Here is a 23,450-nt window from a genome sequence, read left to right on the forward strand (position 1 = left end):
ATATTAGCTGGCATGCACTAGTTTAGACATGCAAGTGTTCTCAAAGCTAAAAAGAAAAAAACTTGTTAAGCAAAAGATGAGCATTTCCCAAGCCCCATAGCTCTGCGGTGAGGATACTGGTGTTTAATGTGTGGCAGCCAGCATCAAGTTCTACCTAGGGCCAGTTATGCCTGGCCCTTCCCTTATAAATCTTAATCTGGCTCTCGCCACGCACAGCCTGCAGTGGACCTCCATCCTAGTGCGGTTAATGCACTTTGCATAATACACAAGTATTGTATTCACAAAAAGACTAGGTGGATAGTTTTACTTGGTGGGTATCAGATAGCTCTGCTAAGGAGGTGTTAAGGTACTTCCCCCAACAGCTGATCTTCAGAAGAATTATCTGTGATGCAGGAGGTGGGTGTGTGTCCTAAGACAGAAACTGATATTTAGGAGGAACAGGCTGTGATGCAAACTTCAAATCTAATTATTTTAGCATCAGCGGATGAGTTCAAACTGGAGCAAAACTCACTGAAATGGGAAGGTGGGGTATTTTCCCCACATTCCTTGTGGAAATTCGGGTTTTGGTTATACATTTTGAGCTTGTGTCTCTTTCTTACTGCTCTTTACTCCACCAGCTCTGTAAAGATAAAGAAGTGCCACACACTGCATTCTGCATCAAGTGTTAGAGATTCAATTTTCAGCTGAACGCTTATTGCTTCTAAGTTGGACTGGTAGCTACTTTTGTATTTAATCTGATCTCGAAGTTTTGATTGCTTAGCACTTGCAACAGAGTCACGTAGGTCAAGAATAAACTAGGAATGAGGCTATTTCAGAAGAATGCTTTGCTCAGTCCAAAGATTGCCTCTGAAATTTGGATATGCTTAGAGCCTCCCCAAATACAGCAACTTCTCACACTAACCAGTAAATGAGTATTTCCAGAACTAATGCCAGAGTTCGAGACAGCTGAATGATCAGATTCAAGGTGGAGTTTGCTATGCTTGCAAGCAAATTGAAAATAAGCTAGGAAAAGGAAAAATAAATGTGAGCCAAGATTCGTCAAACAAAGCGTGTTAGGGAATTAGGGACAGATCCAGCAGCCTGATAGAGGAAAGGCTGCCACAGCTCCTTGCTCCCAAGTGCAATCAGTAGCAAAGCTGAGAATGTATTCCCTGTAGGTGCATGCATAAAAACACATGTATACACTACATATGTATGCATATATACACAGCCACCACACAGATCTACACAGACATACGGAGCATTTACACATACACAAAACAGCAGCAATGCTCTTGTCCTGTTCCCCTCCCAGACTGAGCAGGATGGAGGTCCAATAGTGGGAAATATATATATGTATATATATATATATACACACACACACACATATACACGTGTGTAAGGTGAATCCTTCCAGGAGCTGAGCCCAGACACTCAGTCTGGCCCCAGATTGCAGTCTCCCTAGTTGCTGGCACCTAGGCACATGAGACTCTAAGGCTGCAGCCCCACTCCGGTTGCTGGTACAGACCCCATCACATACACACACAAGTGTGTGGTCCCTCAGGTCGCTCCAGTAGCCAGCCTGCCATGGTCTTGCCCTTAGAGACACAGCCAACAGTGGGTCTCACCCCTATAGAACCTCAGACCCCATGGTCTCTCTGGCAGCTAGCTGGGACTGTCCCGGTCCCTCTGACAGGCAGCTCCTCCCTTACAGGCACCCCTCGGCTCCTAGGCCACTTTACCTGCTTGCCAGCTGGTCCAGCTGGATCTTAACTAGTGCTCACACTCTCCCCTGCATGCCCGCACTCACTGCACCTTGCGCACATGGGCCTCTATAACCTGGAACTCAGACCCCCATACACACCACATCACCCCATCCCCAAATAGAGAGTACTTCACCCAGGAAAGGAGTTAGAAATAGAATTTAATAACGGGGCAAACTGTGCTAATCAAGTGCAGGGCAAGATTGGACACACATGCTGGACATCCAACAGTTTACATGCAACTTTTTTCCCCTGATCCCTCCCTTTTCCCCCCTTTGATTCCTCCCCTAAACAACCCAGAGTAAGTCCTATGGAATCCCAAAATGCTCTTCCCTTGCACCCTGTAACGTGTCCGGTGGTGCCCCTGTACACAGCACCCCTCTCTCCCCCAGGCTGAAAGATGCTTTCACATGTTGACCCTTCATGATGAGTTTCACACCTGGACAATGGGGCTGATAGCTCTCCTGGGACAGCCCTGGGAGGGGTGGGCCCAGGCCGGATGTCCCTTCCTCTGAGTCCTTAATTTGGGTTGCCACCTGGCATTGTGTCCCTGTTTTCCTCCAGGCGTGTGAAAATGGGGCCTTTGATGTGTTGATGGCTCCTGTGATTGGCCTGGAAGTAGCTGGGCCAGGGTGTTATTTGGGGTCCTCATCCTGCCATTGTCTTTCTCTGCTCCTTTGTGGGAGTGCAGATGAGCTTTTATCATATAGCCTGAGAAAGATGGCTGTGCAAGCTTCCCTTGCCCTTCTCCACAACCGTTTTTCTGTTGGGAATAATATTTTAACACCACCACATAAATACCCGTGAAGGGAGTGAGGGAAAGTATCACCCCATTTGACCTGTTAACTTCCAGTTATGTGTGGTCAAGTGAGGACGCCAAATAAACAGCAGAGGTGAAATTAAAATGTGACTGTTCCAGTTCCTCGGTATCTGGTGACGAATGCGATGGCTGGTCCTAAGATAATTTTCCCAACAACGAAAAAACGGCATAAGTCAGCTTTCTCCCCACCCTTGCTCCCAGCCCCAGCTCTGAGCTGTTGTCGTTTTGTGGAGTCAAAATGCTTGGCAGATTCTTAATTCAGCGAAGGCTTTTACTGTTTGACAGCGGTTTTGCCCGAGGTTGGAAGCACAGCTCTTCATCACTCTGCTGGAAGGATGGACAGTAAATGAATGCGAAGCACAGCGGCACAGTTTGATTGAAAGGGTACAAGTTTGGGGCTAAATGTAGCTGCAGCGTCACAACTTCACGTTGCCCCCCTAGACTCTAACTTCATAGAAAAAATATATTAAGAAAAACCCCAACACAACAAAACGAACAAAAAAAAAAATCCCTCAAACCTGGGCCTCATCCACAGCTTTGGGAGGTGGGATGAGCATCCCACAGAGCACAATATTTGCCTTTGAGGCTTCTGCCGGTGCTATCTGCGCGGCTGCCTGCGCCCGTCACTGCCTGCCTCGCCGTTTTGATATAGGTGGGCAACGGCTTTACGTCACGGAGGTGCTTTGGCGCAAACCACCAGCGACCCACCATTAGCTAGCGTCTGCGCGGCACCAAAACTGTGGGGAACGCTTCTCCACGGTCGTGACTTTTCCCAAGGGCTCTCCCCGGAGCCGGGCAGCAGGAGCCGCGGGCTGCCCGCCGGCCGGCCGGCCGGCCGCCCCTGCTCGCTCGCCGCCCATCCGCGCACCATGGCAGCCCGGCCGTTCAGCACGCACGCCTGCGGAAGGCCGCTGATGTCATTTTGAAGTCAGAGAGTGGTGTGAGCTCAGAGGGCTGTTTTGGTGGTGGTTGGGTTTTTTTTGTTTTTTTTTTTTTTGGGGGGGGGGGGGGTGGTGTGGATGGGTGGGTGGTGCTGATTACGGGATGCCGGGCAGCTCCTCCCCTCCGCCCCTCCCACACAACATAGTCCATAAAGCCCCGGGCCGCAGCGAAGGGCAGGTGTGGACTGGCGCGGTGCGTGGGCGGAGCCGTTGCCTCCTCGAGCGTTCCGTTAGGCGTGAGACCGGGATTCGTTGGCCGCCAGCCGATCGTTGCCAGCCGTTCGCTGCCAGCCGAGACGATGGACACCAAAAAGGTAGGGAAGGAGCGCAGGTTTCTTCTTCTTCCTCCCCCTCCCCGCCGCCGGCAGCGCTGCGGATGGTGCGAGGGTGGTCGCCGGCCGGTAGCTGCCGTTGGGGTCCGTTCCCCCTTGCCGGGCGCTTCGGCGGAGGGCCGGGGAAGGGGAAATGTGGTCGCCACCGGTGGGTGGTCGGGGTTCGCGTCTGCCTTTGGTCCGCTGACAACGGGTGTGCCTTGGTCGCAGTGAGGAGGGATGCGGCGGGGGTTCCGGCAGGCCCCTGCTGCCGTCCTTCGGCGGGTGGCTTGGGAAAGGCACCGTCTGCCGGGGGGGGGGGGGGGCGCACACGCTGTTCGGCAGGGGTTGATGCAGACTGCAAGGCTGACTTGTCTTCGTGCCTGTGGCCTGATGATTCACATGATGCCGTCTGGGTTTTATTGCGTTGATAGCGGGGTTTATTTTGCTGGCAGGGCAGCGCTCGTTTGTCCCAAGGTTCCTGATGCTAAAAGGGGGATTACTTTTAAAGGCTTTTTTTTTTTTTTTTTGGTTGTTGGTGGTGTGGCTTATAATAAAGGTATTTTTTAATTTAAAGAAGAAAGTAAAGCATATCCTCTCCCCCTTTCTCCTTTGGAGAGCAGGGAACAGAGCCTTTGTCGGTATCATAGTTCAGCTGCAGCTACGAGTGAGGCGTGCACCAGTGGAGTGAGATAATGACTGCGTGTGTCTGCATGCATCAAGGGAGAAAAGCAGGCAGGCATGGGGCAAGAGACGGCAAATATCCAGCTGAACCCGGTGCAGGATGCCAGGGGATTACAGTTACACAGCAACAGCAGGATTGGGGAAGCCCAAGGCCCTTGCTGCCATATTGCTGGGAGATGTGGGTAGTGTGAGAAAACGAGGGAAGGAGAACATCTGGTCAAGGTCGCTCAGAGGAGGGCTGGGAGGACGCCTTAGCTGGGTTCAACAAGTTGTACTGCTCTGAGGTTCCAGCCAGGGAAGAAGTTGGGGGCTGGTGAGAAGCATTTCCTGGATAATGAATGCTGCTGAGGCCTGTGGTCAGTGGGAGGGGTGGTTTGAATTCCTTGCTGGTGTATAGGCCTCAGTCTTGAGTCTTTGGATACGGTCGGGGTAGCTGTACTATTTCTGTGCTCCCTGTTTGCCTTATGGGAAGTGAGGCATTTCCAGCAGTAACAAATGATCCATACATTGGATCAAGGTCTGGCTCGCTGGAGGGGATGGGTCAGGCCATGTGATGCCTAGATAGTAGGAGACTGGGTAGGAGATGAATAGCGGGCAACAGCCAGAAGGGAGTATGAAAGAGGGTAGAACTAATCTCCATATAGTTTATGTATGTACCATGTAGGTAAGGGGTACCCACAAAGCAGGTACCCTGTGGTCCCTGCTACACCTAGAAGCGAAAGGCCAGCTGTGACCACTGCAAACCATGACAAATCAGAGCCCTGGGGTGAAAGATGTTCGAGTGACTGTGTTGAAAATGTGGAGAGCTGCGTTTTGTCCTCAGCTTTGCTGTACCTGCTGATGAGGGATGACCTGGCCTGGAGTCCTAAAAGTGCTTAGATGTCTTAATGCCCTTTTACAGGCAACCAGGTGCTTTGGGAGAACCGTGTCCTTGTGGTTCTGTGCCAAATTTCCTTGCAACAAAAATGAGGGGAGTGGTCACAGAGTGGCAGGGAGAAGGTCTAGACTGCCTAGAGTGTGTTCAGGTGTGAACACTACCTCAGGAATAATCAGCTCCCTGCAAGAAAAGGACCTTGTCCCCTTTGTCTCTGTCACTAACCTCGGCAGGAAGACAGCTCAGCCGGAGACATTTACATGATGTAGGTGGGGGAAACCATGCCTGAGAGTAATTTCCCCAGTTTCTGTTTAGTGGGGCCTAACTGGTAGCTGTGTGAGGGTTGTGCAGGCCTGAAGCACCTACGTGCTTGGCTCGAAAGATTGGTAAAGGTGGTATGAGCACTGGCAGAAGGTTATTGGCAAAAATTTTGGGCAGCCTTGGGAGCCACTGCTCCTGGAGCTGAGACAAAGTGAGAGACTGGAAGAGCTGTGACGGTAGGCTCCACAGAGCACACTTTCTCCTCTGCCAGCCTTAGGACAATAATTGGAAAGCCTTGGAAAAGAGGATGTTAATATTTTTGGAAAAGCTTCCAGTCCCTCCTGAGAGAGAAACATGATCTTTCCAAATTGTACCAACTGAAGAACTGGCTGTCTAACTGCCAACTCCTGAGTCACCTGCTCCGCCATGCCTGCCTAACACAGAGCTGGCTTAAATGCCACAAGCTTTAAGAATGTAGAAAATGTCAGATGCTTTTCACTGACACTTAAATTTCTCAGTCTGTGGGACTTGTGAGGTTGGACCTTCAAGCTTAAGCTTCCTCGATGGCTCTGAGGGCTCAGCAGTTTTTATTTTATTTTAATAGAGATTCACACATACTCAAGTTCCAGGGACTGTGCTTCATTTAAAATACCAAGTATTGCCACAGCTTCAATACGCGAGAAAGCTGGCAGCGTTCCTGCCACCTCTGAGGCAGGCTGCTGTGCCAGGTGCCCTGGGCCAGGGTTGGGAAGCTCTAGCCTGGGAAAAGCAGGCCTATTGCTGAAGAATGCTTGTTTTAACTGTTAGGAGTCACTGTCAGTATAGCTTATGGGCAGATCTGAGACGCAATTTATGGGAACTTGTCAGTTGGCATGGGGAAGAGTTAGACCCTTGTTTCATGACATGCCAGAGATCAGCAAAAGCTTTTCTGTAAAGCAGATCAACCCGAAATAACAGCCACTAATACAGCCAGTGTATTCATTGCTAATGAGCTGAACAGTTGATGCAGGTCAGGAGATAATACAGGGGAGGTTCTGACAGGCCCTGCGACTTCTAGTCACAGAACTCTTTCCTGCTGTACAGTTGCATCTCCCTTTCCAGGGTCTCTGTTACTGGTACCCACCCTTGTGGGATAAAAGCCCATTCCTTGCCCTTGGTGCACTTGCACATGACACATATGAGCTGCAGCTGCTGTTCATGCTGAGAGAAATTGTGTAGAAAGCATGAATAACTAAATAATTGCTTTTTACTCTCACAGAAAATTACAGCGCCCCTTATCTATGCTGTTTCCGTTGCTGCCATTGGATCTCTCCAGTTTGGGTACAACACTGGTGTCATCAATGCTCCTGAGAAGGTGAGGGGCTGATGGGAAAACAAGGGTATCAAAAGGAGATGAGTGGTCTCCCAAGCAGCTAATAATTTGGTTATGGTTTATGAAGTCAAGAAGACATTAAAAACTCCCTCTCAACTACAACAATGGACAAGAGGGCAAAGTTTTGCGGAGGAGAGGGAGCAAGCAGAGAGGTTAATTCTCTAATTAATTAGGAGCACAGAGGGAGCAGGAGAGCTCCATCTGCCATTTCCTGGTGGGTCTATATTTGGTGCATGGAGGAATGTGAACCACTTTGGTTTTGAGTCAGAGCAAACCAGCCATAGCAGAAGGAATGTAGAGAGCAACGTGCAGAAGAAAAGTTGAGGGTTGATAGGGATTACAGTTGCTCTAGTTTATTCTATCTCAGGAACCATCATAGGCTATTTTATTAATTTATTCATTCCTTGTGTTAAATGCAGATTCAGTGCTTGTAAAAGGATTGTGACTGGAGCACTGATCAAATAGTCTCATGACTATAGCCTAAGAAAGACGAGATGAAGAAAATGAGAAATGTGGTTTTCTCGTAACTATAAGATGGTTCCTCTCTCTCAGGAACTGAGTCACCAATACCACATCCACCCTGTGTCCGGGAATAGATGTCACATCATGGGGGGTGGGGGGAGGTGCAAGGCAGGGGTCCTCCCTAGCTAATGTCCTGCTGCCATCTGCTGGGGGCAGACACTCGTGAGGCCATGTCCCTCTCAGCCTTTGCAGAATTTCCCTTGTTATTAAAGAGGATGCCCTGGAAATCAGCAACACAGCCCTGTCACATCCCCATGGGACAACAAAGGATTGTTGTACATAATGCTGGAGTTTTCCAGGCTTACCTCAGTGAAACTTGCTGTGTCTCTTAAACTATTTCCATCCCAGAAAGCCTGTTCCTGCTGCCAGAGTGCTGCTATTGCCAGAAATGTTCCTTTCTGTTTGCTTGTCATATTTTCTTGCTCCCTGTCACTCCTCAGTGGCTCACATCATCCATAAACATTTGGAATACAAGCCTGTTTTCCTTAATAAACACTGTCCCACCACACCATGTTCAGTGAAGCAATCTCTCCCTCGTTGTACTGCTACCCATCTACTGAACTTCTCAATGACAGTTCCTCTTTCTGCACCATCGTCTTCTACTTGTATGGCTTGTTTCTGCCTCCTGGATTTTTAGTGTCTATCCTTGTTGCTTCCATGAAAACAGAAGGAAGGCCTCACAAGTAATTTCCCCTCTCACCAGTGCAACATGACTCCCACTGGATTGTAACTCTGTCTCCACCCGGTTTCTCTTGCAGATCATCCAGAGGTTCTTCAACAGAACCCTGTCAGAACGGAGCGGGGAGGTTGTCTCCCCAGAGCTCCTCACCTCTCTATGGTCCCTTTCTGTGGCCATTTTCTCAGTAGGAGGTATGATTGGCTCCTTCTCAGTCAGCCTGTTCGTCAACAGATTTGGCAGGTAAGTTGGGAAAAGGGTTTCAAGCCATTAGGGAATTTTTCCCTTCTACAGTGGAGTGTTGGATAAGAAGAAGGGAGGAGGAGGAGGCAGTGGCCTGCGAGGAAGCAGGCATGTGTGGGCTGCAAAAAGAAAGGGTTGTAGGCCAAGGCGGGAGCTGAATGGGAATTACTGTTTTCTTACCACCCCGAGACTGGGGGGTCATGGGTAGGTTTACCCCTCTCCCAATGATTTTTCCCGCTGTATTGCCAGTTTAAACTCAGTCTTGACATCTTTACCCTGGCAGGAGGAACTCCATGCTACTGGTGAACATCTTGGCGTTTGCTGGTGGCACTCTCATGGCCTTCTCTAAGATGGCAAAGGCAGTGGAGATGCTGATCATTGGCCGCTTTGTTATTGGCCTCTTCTGTGGTCTCTGCACTGGCTTTGTGCCCATGTACATCAGTGAGGTCTCACCCACCAGCCTCCGTGGAGCCTTTGGCACTCTCAACCAGCTGGGCATTGTTGTGGGCATCCTGGTGGCCCAGGTAGGCTTGACAATACCTGATCCTGCCCCCAGGGGAAAGGAGAGCTGGGGGAGGGTGAGGTGGGCTGCACTTGCCATCAGGTGTGGTATGTGGTCCTGTCATACTCACTGGTGTGGGGGGAAGGAACTGGAGTATTTAAATCCCTCTTTCTCTCCAATTCTTGATGTAGATTTTTGGCCTGGAGGCAATCATGGGGACTGAAGTGCTTTGGCCGCTGCTTTTGGGGTTCACAGTCCTCCCAGCAATCCTGCAGTGTGTGGCTCTTCTTTTCTGCCCTGAGAGCCCTCGTTTCCTGTTGATCAACAAGATGGAGGAAGAGAAAGCGCAAGCAGGTAAGAACTCATCTCTGAAAAGGCAGGGCTGTATTCTGGCTCTCATCCTTCACTGAACTTGAGTGGGAGGCCAGGACTGGCTCTGGAGCCTGTGATGGATCAGGGTGTGAGTCCCAGAGGGCACCAGATGTTACCCTCCCATCCTTTAGGTTGCACCAGTGCCAGGAAGTGTGAGAAACCTGACATCCTAACAGACTCCAGGTGGGATTAAGATGTGATGAGTGGCACATGGCCTGGTGTGATGTTGCAGGGCCAGCTGCTGCAGCTCTTGTCAGACTATTTCCTGCCTTTCAGGAGGACTTGACATTTAACAAGGAGCTTGGAGGGTGTTTCTCTCTCCTACTGCAGAGGGCTCGAGTCAGCTGTGGCAAGTGTGTGAACAAAATTAGGGATCAGATAGAAGTTTGGAGATCGAGCAACATGAATGGGACCTGGGCCTGGTTTCCATGCTGATCACAGCACCCCAGCCTCTGGGTTAAAAAGATGAGCAAGGCTGCATGTAGAGGCTCAGTCTTTTCCACACAGCAGGCACAGACAGTAACTGGCAGGTGGTCTAGCCTTCAGAGTGTGCCCTCTCTGAAATAGCAGGGTGGTGGTGGGTAACCTACTGGCTGTGGCTCTATTATATGTGGCATTTTTGGATTCCTCCAGTTCTCCAGAAGCTCCGTGGCACACAAGATGTGTCTCGAGATATCCTGGAAATGAAAGAAGAGAGTGCTAAAATGTCCCAGGAAAAGAAAGCAACTGTGCCAGAGCTCTTCCGTTCTCCAAGCTACCGTCAAGCCATTATCATTGCCATCATGCTGCAGCTCTCCCAACAGCTCTCAGGCATCAATGCTGTGAGTTACATTCCTGTCCCATCTGCTTGGCCTTCCTTATCTCTGGTTACACTTCACTTGCCACTAGTGTTGAGAGAACTGTGCTTCCAAAAACCTCTTTGCATCTTGGCTGGAGGTCACTGCTTTGTGATACTGCAGAGATTGCCAAAATGGAAGATGGAGATTATATTGGCTTTCACTTTCCCCGTGCACCCTTGCAAGACATTGCAGCCTTGCACCAAGTGAATGAACCTTGACTGGAAGCATGCTGTTTTATACTGTTGAGTGCTTCTTAGAAACTCCCTGTTGGGCCTGCAAGCCATTAGGCAGAGAACGAGGGACATGCTCTCAAACACTGGAATTGTGACGGTATCCAACTTTTGCTTCTCTTCCCAGGTATTCTATTATTCTACAGGGATTTTTGAAAGAGCTGGTATCACACAGCCTGTGTATGCCACTATTGGAGCTGGTGTGGTAAACACTGTCTTCACTGTTGTGTCGGTAAGTGGAATGGGGCCTTAGGGTGAGAGGTAACTTGTCTGCCTGGGCTTCTCTGGGAGATGTGACTGAAGACAAGTAGCCAGGCTGTTGCAAAGCTAGGCAATGGCCTATAAGAGCAAAGAAAAGAATGCATTAAAATTGTTGTGGGAGGAGAGGAGAGAAAGAGGTATTGTACTTCTGGAAGAAAGGGAGGGTGAAAAGGAGTGCATGAGGGAAAAGAATGGAGAGAAGGCAATAGTAAAGAACCAGAGAGGAAAAACTTGTGCCAAGGGTGGAGCAGCCTGGTGACCTGCACTGAGATCACTACTGGCATGGAGAGTTACAGGTAGATAAGAGAGGTACAGGGCACACTGAGCCGGAAAGCTCCTTCTGCTCTTGCTGCAAAAGTCATGGATTTTTTTTCTTCTGCCATGTTTCCAGCTGTTCCTGGTGGAGCGTGCAGGGCGTAGGACCCTCCATTTAGTTGGTTTGGGTGGCATGGCTGTGTGTGCTGTTCTTATGACCATCGCTTTAGCTCTGAAGGTAAGTGATGTTCTTGTCCAGGCTGACCTTAGCAAGGGACCTATGTGCCTTGCCCTGCAATTCTGCTGTCTAGGCAGGTACAGCTTGGGCTAGAGCTGAGTGTACAGTAGAGAATGCAATTTCCGAACTGTGGAAACTGTGCCACAGTGTTCACAATGCAGCTGAGAAAGCTGTGACACTGGACATGGTATTGTGCTGTGTCATGTTTGCCTCAAATTGCAGCTGATCATGTTTTATTTCCTTGCAGGACATTGTGGAGTGGATCAGATATATCAGCATTGTTGCCACTTTTGGCTTTGTGGCTCTCTTTGAGATTGGCCCTGGCCCTATCCCGTGGTTCATTGTGGCAGAACTTTTCAGCCAGGGCCCACGGCCTGCAGCCATGGCAGTGGCTGGTTGTTCCAATTGGACGTCTAATTTCTTGGTGGGAATGCTCTTCCCCTATGCAGAGGTAAGGACCCAGTTTGCAAAGCACTGTGAGAGTGCTGCAGCGTTGGAATAGATGTCCAGAGTGGTTGTAGAGTCTCCATTCTTGGAGTCTCTGAAACGTGACTATATGACCCTTAAGGACCTGATCTCTCCTTGAAGTTGTCCCTGCTTTGAGCAGAGGGCTGGTCAGTCTTCCAGAGCTCCCTGATTCTGTGTTCTGGTTGTTACTGAAGGTTAAGAGTGTTGTGGCTCACCTTATATTCTGCTGTTAACTCCTTGTAGCTTGCAAATAGTTGGAGGAGCCATCTTAATTAGCACATCAAGGCTTTCCCTTTTAAAAGCCTCGATTTTGGTCGCCCCCAGGAACAGCAAAGCATTTCTGAAGCCCACAGCACCTGATTTCATTTAAAATTCTGCTTTGGCAAGAAAAAGTCAGTAAGGGTGTTGTTGGAGAAAGGTGTTAGAATTTTGACCTGTCAGCAGCAAATGACCTTGCATTTAGGTTTATTAGCTTTTTGAATTAAAACCTCCTGCTTTTGTCCTCCCTGCAGAAACTATGTGGCTCCTATGTCTTCCTCATCTTCCTTGTTTTCCTGGTCATCTTCTTTGTCTTCACGTTCTTCAAAGTGCCAGAGACCAAGGGCAGGACTTTTGAAGACATCTCCAGGGGCTTTGAAGGACGAGCAGAAGTCAGCCCCACATCACCTGTAGAGAAGAACCCCATGGTGGAGCTGAACAGCATACAACCTGACAAAGAAGTTGCCTAAGATTCATGACACACCCTTTCTTTGACTCTTACTTGCTTAATGAGTCATTAAAGGAATGAGCAAAGAAAACCATGAGAACTGGGACTTTTTCCCCTCTCTATTGCTGCTATTTCAATCTCTGCACCCACATACTCGCCCATTCTGCCAGGCTTACTAGCATTAAGCAAATCTGATGTGGGTGATCCCGTTTTCAAGTACTGGAAAGCACCTGGCACTTGAAAAATAATCTCATCTCCCCTGTCACAAACATCAGGAGAACAGAGAAAAGCTGGCAATATTCTTGCTTTTCTCACCTGTAATTGCTGTTTGAGTTTAACATACTTATGCACGCAGTGACCATAACGTATTTGAATCTAATTACTATTTTTGTAGTGAGTTGAAGTGACCCACTAAACAGGTCCCTGGCCCTTTGAGTCTACTGTGTGTGCAGTGTTACACTGGAATTTAACAAGCCTACCAAAAAGCCATCTCCTTGCTTTTTCCTATCCAGTGTGCACTTTTTTCAGCCTCAGGAAAAAGGGGACCAAGTTACATGCATATTCCTGCTCTTTTATTTTTTTGTATAGACAGACTGAAAGCATTCTTTTACTTAAGTTTATTTATTTGTATGTCATTTTGTAAATATATATTTTTTTAATGGTGTAAAAAATGTACAGATAATGAAATTGAAGATGTTTAAGAAATAGCTATTCTAACAAAAGATGCTGTAGACTTGAGGTGCAATAAGACTGTAAAGGAGAAGTGTGGTACTAAATGGGAGACTGGGCATTTTGGATGGTATGTACAACAGAGCCAGTTATGCACATCACTTCTAAGTTATTTGTGCCCTCTGGAAAGAAATTCAAAGAATTCCATACTAGTGAGAAGAGGTCTGTTTCTTTGCCCACCAAAATCTCTGTTTGGGATTTTTTTCAGGTGGCAATTTTAAATCTTGTTCCCAAGCGTTGATTGGAAAGTGTGGTATTGCAGCAAATGGGTATTGTTAGTTTATATTATCAGTCATGGTTAAGCATTGTATGGAATGATTGAGGGTGGTGATGACAAACCAGAAGGTAAATTTTCCTACCTTCTCTTAATTTTATTATTTTGGTTTCTCTGCTGTATTCTGTTAGGTCAGAAAGTCTGAAATTTGCAGATTGCTACTTAGGGTGTGCGAGGATAAAAATTATTTTCTAAAGCTGTATTTTCTTAGCAAATGTTATTATAAATATTAGAGGCATGTAGCATGACCCTTCTGGACAGAGGCACGGTCAGCTATGGCACGTATAGATTTATAAAGGTAGAGATACAGGACTAGAGACCAGAGCTACTTCAACTTGCTAGCTTAGTGTGAAAGGTCTGTAGTGCTCAGTCCACTGGTTGATTGCAGGCCAAATATTTATGCCTTGTGTGTCTTTTCTGGAAGATCTGCATGATGTTGTTGTGATGCTCACCAGTGTGCAGCATGCTGTGTGGATGTGTACAGCCCTGTAATAGTGGTTCTGTTGAAAGGGATATGGCAGACAGTAATCGTACATGTGTAAATATTGGTCTCCCTGCTTGTCATACTGCTAGGCAATGCAGAGTATGTATACACCTACTCTTGCTGCTAAGCTAGCTCAGTCCAGCAAGGCAAGGAGTAGCACGTATGATATACCCTGCAATCAATGGGTGGGAGCTTTGCTTCGCTGACTGCAGCGCTATGAGAGAGACTCCAGGCCTGTGTCTGTCCAGACCTTGCACAAGCTGTATAAAGGTAGCACAGAGGTAGGTCCAATTTAAGGTCCTGCTCTAAGATCGTCTGCATTTTCAGACTTGATCAAACTCTGGTCTATCTGCGAACTTATGCTGGAGTTCATCGCTGGATATCCTAGAAGAGAGGCAGGCCCACAGATTCCAAGGTGGGTAAAAGGAAGAAAGGCTCAGGAATGCAAGAATGATAGCAGAATTGTCATAGCATGGATAGCCCAAGCTTTCTTGACAACATACTTCTTCAGAGCAGGTCTGAGAATTTCCTATTGGTGTATATTCTGGGGGTGTGTGTCTGGCATTTTCAGTAACTACAGTGATGACACTTCTACCTTCCATAATAGAGTTGCAAAGATCAGTAAGATTTGCTGCTGTGAAATACTTCCTGTGACTTCATTTGAAATACTCCAGCTTTGCACATGCAATCCTATTATATCCAATTTTCCCTAGCTTTCTATCAAGCTTCAATGCCAGATACTTATTCTCGGAAGTATTACATGTGACTTCTTTCCCAACTTTCATGTTTTGGTTCGGTTACATGTATTTGTGTCCTTCCCCCAGAACTTCCAGACATATTTCTATATGGGCATCTATATCTTAGGAAGTTCCACTTACAGCTGTGCATAAGAGCATTCCATACTTTGCATCAGAGATGTGTGTTGGCTTGGACTGAAATGTGTAGGTCTTTCTCACATGGTATCTCTTTGTTAAATTTCTTTTTCTGTAACAGCATTGTGAATATTTTGGATGGGTTTTATATGCTTATTAATGTGGTTGTTTCCTGTTTTGAAAATAAAAACTACAGAACTAAGTACCTGGTTTGGATTTTACCTTTACCCTGTAGGTATTCTGTTTCTTACTCCTTTATCACAGCCTGGGACTGCACCCTGGAATGTCACTGACTTCTGCACTGCAACCATTCTGGCTAGCCCAGCAGCCTGGGTTTGCTGTTTTATTCTACTGGAAATGACAATTTCTCTCAGCCTCTATGCATGTCACTGTAATAAGTTACCTTACTACTATTCCTTAGGCGTTTTTAAACGAAAAAGATGTGCTTCTCTGGCTCTTGTTTGCTCAAATCCTTTCCCAGTATCTCTCAGTAACAGGAGGGGAGAGGGAAGTGGCTGGAGGTTAGGAATCCTGCCCAGAGCTATACCACCTGAGACTTCTGCCCCTGAGTGGTCCTCAGCTTCCCTGTTACAAAGATGAAGAGGGAGCCCCTCCCCCTGTAAGTTTGTGGGTGTTTTTTTTTTTTTGCTCCCTCTGTCTGGCAAGTGACCTTAATCTCCTCCTCAGAAATGTTGCCTGTGTGTGCGCTCTACTGTGTGCCCGACAGGAGCAGGGTGGTGAAGAGGAAACACCAGTGCTTGGAGAGACCAGTCCCCAGGAGCTGCCCCCTTACCCCAGGGGTGAGGCCTTCCTGACCCACTGGCTGGTTTGTGGGGTGCGCTCATCCATGGCTCTCTTGCCTAGAGAGTACTGAGCACTCGCCTATTGCCACAAGGCAACAAACTCTTATTCTAGTCCTTTCCCTGCCGTACAGCCATCTGACAAACCCAGAGAGTCTAACTGTGTTTCACAGGCAGAAGCTATGAGAACAGTTCATCATGAAGTAAGGAGGTAAAATGTCCTTCAGAGGAAGAGGATGGAGGGAAGTGAGAGGAAGGAAAAGATGACAGAACCCAAAGTACTCTAGAGGAAGAGTCAGGCTAATACAATTCCAGAGTCAGCAGACTGGACAAAGTGACCAGGAAACTAGGAAAAAGTGTGAAAAAGCCCAGCATAACACACAGCCAGTATAGGCTTTCTGAACCCTAATGTTACAGACTGCTGCACATTCGTAGCTTATGCCTGTGTTTTGCGAAGTTTGCTATGCAACCAACCTCAGAGCTGGGGAGTGCTCTGCACTAAGCTGTGTATGATTGTTTTTCAACTCTGGCCGAGTTGTTGGAAAAAAAAAATATCCCCAGCAATCCAAACTCAAGTTTATCTAGGTCAGACTTAACTCTAATTTAATTTCTGTTTTGTTGTCAAAATGAGAATTGGAGAGCAAGATCATTTTAGGGCCAAAGCATGCGATTCACTGAGCCCTAAATTAATGTTTTATATAGTTTTTGTGATAAACCTTTGGTTGGGGAATGAGTATTTTAGATGTGGTTATTCTATTTCTGAAAGTTGTAAGGAAGCTTCAAAAGGAAAATCTGCTTGCAATTAAATGGTTTGAGCGCTTGAAGATGGGTTGTTTTCAGTTGAAACTGTTAATCATATTCAAGCAAGCATGCAGGCAGCTCTTATGGCCACCACACTCCCCCCCCCAAAATGTCATTCAACTCTGGGAGGGGGTGGCAGAGCTAGCTTGGAAAGGTATGTCTTTGAGACTACCCACAGACCTTTGCTCTGGCTTGCAGTGTGTAAGTGGCACTGCAGAGACCCTCAAAGCATTGCATAGGCCTCTGAAAATCAAGCTAGCCCCCCAGAGCTGAGTGTGGGGTTAAGGTTCAGCTGCAACGGGCTTTTTTTCCTGCTAATAGCCCCACATTACCTCCTGGGCATACTCTGAGCTGGTAAAGTATCACCCTTGGAGGGAAGTAAAACACTCCAAGTCTCCGCATCCCGCTCCCTAAGTGGATCTGAAATGGAAGTGAGGGAGGAAGGAAGCAAGGGACCACAAAAGGAGAGTATGATAATGAAGGAAGTAAAAATTTAATCACAGTATAAGTCTTGGAGGAAAACCCCTCCTTTTGCCACTTCCCTTCTCTTTGCCCAACAACCTACATTACAAAACTTGTGAGCTTCTTCGCACCTGCTCACATGTCATGCTATTGGCAAAGACAGAGTTCACGCCAGATCAGGAACACTCTGGATTCCATCACTGTTCCAGTGTGTTCCCGATCTAGGCAGCATTGACTGAGGTGTAACCACTGGAAAAATCCCAAATGGCATGGAAAGTTTTGACATGTCTGTAGAACCAGAAGGCCCTAGGATATATACAAGTAGTTAGATCATTGGAGAACCCTTCTAGGAGAGAAACCACTGCTGAGTGGATAAGAGAAGATCCCCAAGTGTCACAAGTGGTATCAGCCGCGTCAAAGGTTTCAGTCCATTTTACAGGCTGGAGCATGATAAAGAGTGTCATGGTGTCACTGCTAACATTTGTCACTTTTTGCATGTATTATTTCTGATGAACATATTCATGTACCAGACAAGAAAAGCAGTTAATTTCTGTGAGAAGAAATGTGAAAAAAACCACTTTATTGGAGGTAGATTTCACTGCTGCATGCGCTGTGCACATATCTTTGTACCAGATTTTGTGCCCTTTTCAAGTTCCAGACATCCCAGTGGCTGGAGAGGCCACGGGGATGCTTCTCCTTTGTGAAAGTACCTGGGTGAGAGCCCAAGCAGTGCTGCAGTCTTACCTCCAAGCAAAGCTGCTAAGCCCTAGCTGCCCTGACATTAGCTAGTTTAGTGGGGGACTGTGCCATCATTGGTTTCATTTGAGAGGAAGGAAGGTGTGGACACTCTGCTAATGCCATTGTGGTGGGGCCACAATGGAGCAGCAGTGGGATGTGACTCGCTACAACCTTTTCTCCTGCTGTACATGTAATGAGAAATGTCCTGCCAGCGGGTAGATGAAATACGCATTGAATTGCACAAAAATTTTACATCTCTCTGACTTTTTTCATGCTTTCTGCAGACCAGACCAAAGACACAGTTCCAAGGTTTTCTTCACTTTGAGGACTCTGAATATATGTGTGATGCTTACTGGAAAACCTGGGATGCATGGCTCTGGTCTCTCGTGCTTACACTTTAGCCTGGCTCTGTCTTTACAATGTGAGTTACCAGACAAGAGACAGATGTCTTCATAGTAGCTGCTGGAAAGAGACAGCACTCAGGGAAATGAGGCTTGCTTAGATGAGGAAAGAAAATGGTTTTGTTGCCTAAAAATATATATTGCGAAGAGAATTTGATTGGTGCTACTTAAAAGTATGCCATATATAGTGAAGTCAGGCTGTATGACTTTTAAAACAATTCACTTGCTGTGGTAAACCTTGTTTCTATGCTATACCCCACTAAAATACACAGTGTTTACAAGATCTGTCTTTTTCTTCTGCATAAAACACAGTTTCAACTTGCCTGATAGACACATGACTGACCTACTAAGTCTGTTTTCTGGTTGCATTGCACAACCATTTTTTGTTTAGCAAATGGTCACATGGATTTGTGTAAGGCAGTCACATTGGTGGACCAGTCACTGTGGCGTGCTATGTGGGACCATTGCAGATCATATACTGAACAAATAACTGGTCATCCATGCAATGATCAACCTGATCAAATATCACCCAGTCTTTCGTCTCTGTTTCATCTTGTTTTCGTCTCCTTTCCATCTTGAAAAAAATTGCTGTCCAACAACAAATTTACTTCTCACAGAATTACAGAATGGTTGGAAGGGACCTCTGGAGATCATCTAGTCCAACTCCCCTGCCAGAGCAGGTTCACCTATAGCAGGTTGCATGGGATCACATCTGGGTGGGTTTTGAATACCTCCAGAGAAGGAGACTTCACGACCACTCTGGGAAGCCTGTTCCAGTGCTCTGCCACCCTCAAAGTCAAGAAGTTTTTCCTCATGTTCAGATGGAATTTCCTGTGTTCCAGTTTGTGCCTGTTGCCCCTTGTCATGTCCCTGGGCACCACTGAAAAAAGGCTGGCCCATCTTCTTGACACCTGTCCTTTACGTACTTATAAGCGTTGGTAAGATCTCCGCCCAGCCTTCTCTCCAGGCTAAAGAGCCCCAGGTCTCTCAGCCTTTCCTCATAAGAGAGATGCTCCAGTCCCCTAATCATCTTTGTAGCCCTCCAATGGACTCTCTCCAGTAGTTGCCTGTCCCTCTTGAACTGGGGGGCCCAGAACTGGAGGCAGTACTCTAGATGTGACCTCACCAGGACAGAGTAGAGGGGGAGAATAACCTCCCTCAACCTGTTGGTCACACTTAATGCACCCCAGGATGCCATTGTCCTTGACCACAAGGGCACATTGCTGGCTAATGGCCAACTTGCCATCTACCAAAACTCCAGGTCCTTCTCCACATTGCTGCTATCCAGCAGGTCAACACTTAGCCTATACTGATGCATGGGGTTATTCTGACCTAGGTGCAGGACCTTACACTTGCACTTGTTGAACTTCATTAAGTTCCTCTCCACCCAACTCTCTGTCTTGTCCAGGTCTCACTGAATCGCAGCACAACCTTTTGGTGTACCAGACACTCCTCCCAGTTTCGTATCATCAGAAAACTTGTTGAGGGTACACTCTGTCCTTTCATACAGGTTCTCCATCATGAACAAACTCAGATGTTTATTGCCTCCTTTATTCTGCTATTTTCACACAGACTGAATATTATCTTGTTTTTAACTTGTATTCATACATTAAATACTGTAGGGTCTGAACTATCTTTGTTCCCCTCTGCTTTGCTTACTTCTTTCAAAGTGCTCTCTCTGATATGGATCAAAGCTCTCAGTGACATGTCTTAACCTCATAGTTCTGCTTTGAGTTTAGTCTATGACCTGAAGAGCACATAAGATTTAGGACAGAGTCACCAGAATAATTTTCCACTGAGGAAGGCATAGGGATGCAGAAACAGGAAAGGATGAAAGCTGGGAGCAGTGGTAAAAGTGTGAGGGATACAGATGCAGCAGTGTGGCTGGAGAAGTATATGATGTATGGAAGAGCCTATAGGAAGCTGAATACAGAAGGGAAACAGTGAAGATTATGAGGATATACTGAAGCAATCAGTAAAAAGAGAACGGTGCGTTGCGGGCCTCCAAGGGAAGGAGGAATGAGATGCAAGCTAAAAAATCCTGCAGATCTGGAAGGAAGGTGAGGCATAAGTGTGAGAAGGTGGAGTAAGGTCTGAGAGAAAGGAGTAGGAACTTTGACAGATGCAGATGAGAGGATGAGTTTAGTGGGGGACTGACAGACGACAATGTGTGGTAGAAAGGCAACAGCCACAGCACCAAAGTACAGGCTGTTGAGCTGCATGCAAAACAAAATGAAGCCTCATAGGACTCTGGTAGCTTATGACTCATAGACAAGAGGTCATCGGTTCTTGAGGGAAAGGGAAACACAAGCGTCTCCTCCACCATGAATGTTGTTGAAATGCAGCTGAAACAAATAGCTATGTCAGAGCCGCAGCATTCCTTGCAGTGGGACCTCGTCTCTTGGTCCACAAAGTTCGGGTTCTGCTCACATGAAGGAGGGCATTGAAATGCCTATTAAGTGCCACGGTCAGGGAAAACCGATGGGCATGCAAAATACAGATGTTTCAGCTAGGCTGAAGTCAGCAGAGTAGCCTACCAGAAGCAGCCATTCCATAAACACAAAGCAAAGGTATAATTCCTAAATGCGTTAGGTAATGCAAGACAAGGTCCTGACAAACAGAACCAGCCAAGACCAATGTCAGCAGATTGCAGTTTGGACAGATACGACCACTGGATTGAAATCTGTGGGGGCTCATCTGCCTCAGAGAAAGTGCCAGTGCAGAAGCATTGAGGGAAATGCTTTCCAGCTTCCTTATTTCACGCCACAGACAAACGTTTTGGGAGTGATGGAGCACCATCACACTGCCTTTACGCTTGACTTTTTTTCTCATTCTGACGCAAGAATAGTATTCATACTGACGGCACACAGGTCACAAGTAATCATGTAGGTTGTAATGCTTTGGTTGCACACACACACAAGTTAAAAGCGTTGTGCTAGTGGAAGGCTTCAGTGTATCAAACACATTGTTTAGGGCGATTTTGCTGTGTAAGCAGGTCTGATTTCTTTTTCCCAGTGTAACTGAAACCAAAAACACAAAAAGAAAAAAAAAAAGTAGAAGTAAAGAGAGAGAAACGCTTTTCCTTGGGTATGGGAAGTGCACCTCCTGACCGGCTGTGTGAGGACAGAGCAGCCAAAGCACAGATGCTAGGGCTGGCTAGAACTTAAGCTCTAGCAAAGATTTAGGGCACAGTGGTGGCTCATGAAAAGACTGAAAAGATGGTTTCTTTTTTTTCCCTTGTCTGGGACTTAACCTTTTGTTAACTAAACCGAACTGAGAGAGCATGTTTTCTCCTAATGAAGGAAGGGTCAGGATGAATTAGTAGCACTTTAAAAGAGTAGAGACTGAGAAAATCTGAAGGTTGTGGAAAGCCTTATAAGGAGTGAACTCTGCTGAGAGGTTTGGGAGGGAGGGAAACATGGGAGTCATGCCTGGAAATGCCGACAGTTCGTGGGAGCCAGAACCAGCTGCTGCAACCTGAACTGGGACAGGAGAGCAGGCAGGACACACCTCAGTTTCCTAGAAGCCCTCACTGGACTGGAGGCCATAAAGGACATTGGAATGGTCACACCAAAATGCATTTGCTTGGCACCAGATGAGCAGACACTGGGTGTATTTTCTTGTGCTGTGCCCTGATGTGAACGATATCGTGGAGTCATAGCAAGGCTTGTGGTTCATCATCTCAATGTTGCTTGACATGGAAGGGCAAGGTGGTAAAAGAGAGGCACAAGGAAGCGGTTGTACTGTCCCTGGTGCCAGTGCAAAGGGCTGCAGAAGGTGCTGGGTGACTGGGAAGGTCTGGGAGCCAAAGGTGACCTGTCATCTGCTCACAGGCTCTCAGAACTGGGTGTTCCTGGGCAGGTTTTGGAGCGCAGCCATGAAAACCAATTTGAAGTGGCTCCACACTAACACTGCAAAACCCAGTTAAGACTCATATTAGAGGCCTGGTCTTTGTTCTGAGATAAAAAATATCAGATGTGTGGTTTGTGGGTGTGAACACTTCGGTTGCACGCATCCATTGTGCTTGATTACTTGCTCAATCTATGGCATTAGATGTGCAGGCCAAAGTAGCTGGGATAGAAGATGTTTCTATGTTTAAACCAGACTCTCTATCTTTCCCATTTTTTTAAATAATATGATATTACGTTCCTCTGTCTGCACCCTTGTTTCATATTGAAACCTTGACATACAGGTATGAAACCCGCAAAACTGTTTTTATCTCTTTTCTTACAGAACTCCAGAGACTAAGATGTGCCGATGTCCTCTTGGAGGAGGTAAGCAAGATAACAGAGTAATTAATCACACTGAAAGACATGAAGACCAGCTGTCTGTAGCCCATTATCATGCCACTCAGCCTCAGTGCCAACACCACACTCTTAGGATTCAATGCTGTAGGTGTCTGTGATGCAATAGTAGCCTCATGGGTAGAGAGGGAACAGTGTCTCAGGGAGTGAGGAGGGACTGGATGTGAGTCCTTAGCAGCTAGGTCTGTGCTAGATCAGAAAATTATGAAGAAAAGTGGCTTCTCTGGAAGGGAAGCTTAAGAGGGACAGGTGGCAGGTTTTTATGAGTGAATTGTGGGGAGGTCTTGACACTGGAGAAGGCTTTGTCATCACCCTGCTCTGTCACCTTGTCTCTATTTGCCTTTTAAAATTAACTGTTCCTCCAAAATAGTCCTTCTACCTGGGGTTTTCCACTTTACCTTGATCACCCTAGAACTGGGAGCCATAAGCTCCCTCCTCTACATATTTTCTGTCTGTGCCTTTAATACTAGCTCCTCATTCTCAGTGGACTGGGATAGAAATAGGGCTTCTTTGCTCTAAGGAAACAGCAATGCCTTATTCTCTGAAGCACCCTGTTGTGTGTGTCAGAACATGGACCAGTAGCTGCTGAGTCCCATCTCCAGTCATTCCAGATCCATACTAACCTGCAGATATTGGCACGCTGCACTTTGCCCATCTGCTTCAGTGTCTGACCCACCTCTTCTACTATTAGAAGAATAGCCTGTTCCACACTCCAGTACACAGAAAATGCTAGTCAACCTGTATGGCCTGCTATCTATCTTAGTCCCTGCATTCTACATTGAAGCATCCTGCTGGCTCTCCCACCGTGGCCAGCACTGTACCAGAACAGGTTAGTGGGCCCAGCAGCTTGTGCCTAGATAGATGCACTGTTACATTTTTTTTAAGAAATAGCCTGTGACCATTATGCATGAGCTGAAGCTACTGTGAAGCCTTTCTTCCTCACATTGTTTCCCTGGTTATGAATTCTCTGTTGACTTATCCTCTGGCATCATGGAGCTGCCAAATGGGCAAATGCATCCCTACAAATTACATGCTCAAGAAAAAATTTAGTGGATGTACATTAGCAGAACATCAGAAGTATGTGGGGAAAGAGATGTGAGAGGGATGCTTCTTCCATTTCCAGATATTACTTATGAAAATGTTGGGGAAAATCTGCTAATGTTTGGTCAGTTGGTTATGGCTTTGTATAGTCTATCTCGCTTTACCTGTGCCTTCAGTTCAACCTTCAGTGCTACAGAATATTTTAATGGGCAATCATCTGGTGTAGG

General features: G+C 46.9%; 1 protein-coding gene across 1 annotated transcript; it reads left to right on the top strand.

The window, feature by feature from the left end:
* Positions 1-3,721: 3,721 nt before the first annotated feature.
* On the top strand, positions 3,722-12,919 carry LOC104340240 (solute carrier family 2, facilitated glucose transporter member 3). Its single transcript, XM_086465258.1, has 10 exons — positions 3,722-3,817; positions 6,892-6,987; positions 8,286-8,446; positions 8,730-8,970; positions 9,140-9,302; positions 9,954-10,141; positions 10,517-10,621; positions 11,042-11,143; positions 11,391-11,594; positions 12,124-12,919. Exons 1-10 carry the CDS (start codon positions 3,803-3,805, stop codon positions 12,337-12,339), a joined length of 1,491 nt encoding a protein of 496 aa, XP_086321384.1. The 5' UTR covers positions 3,722-3,802; the 3' UTR covers positions 12,340-12,919.
* The last annotated feature ends 10,531 nt before the right edge of the window (positions 12,920-23,450 follow it).

Source organism: Leptosomus discolor, chromosome 1, assembly GCF_034619465.1.
Source record: "Leptosomus discolor isolate bLepDis1 chromosome 1, bLepDis1.hap2, whole genome shotgun sequence".
In the NCBI taxonomy this organism is placed as follows: domain Eukaryota; kingdom Metazoa; phylum Chordata; class Aves; order Leptosomiformes; family Leptosomidae; genus Leptosomus; species Leptosomus discolor.

What these genes read in the sequence shown, in the direction of transcription:
- LOC104340240 (XM_086465258.1), top strand. An exon ending in AGCTCTCAGGCATCAATGCT is followed by an intron (nt 10,142 to 10,516) that starts GTGAGTTACATT and finishes TTCTCTTCCCAG; the next exon opens with GTATTCTATTATTCTACAGG. An exon ending in TGCTCTTCCCCTATGCAGAG is followed by an intron (nt 11,595 to 12,123) that starts GTAAGGACCCAG and finishes TCCTCCCTGCAG; the next exon opens with AAACTATGTGGCTCCTATGT.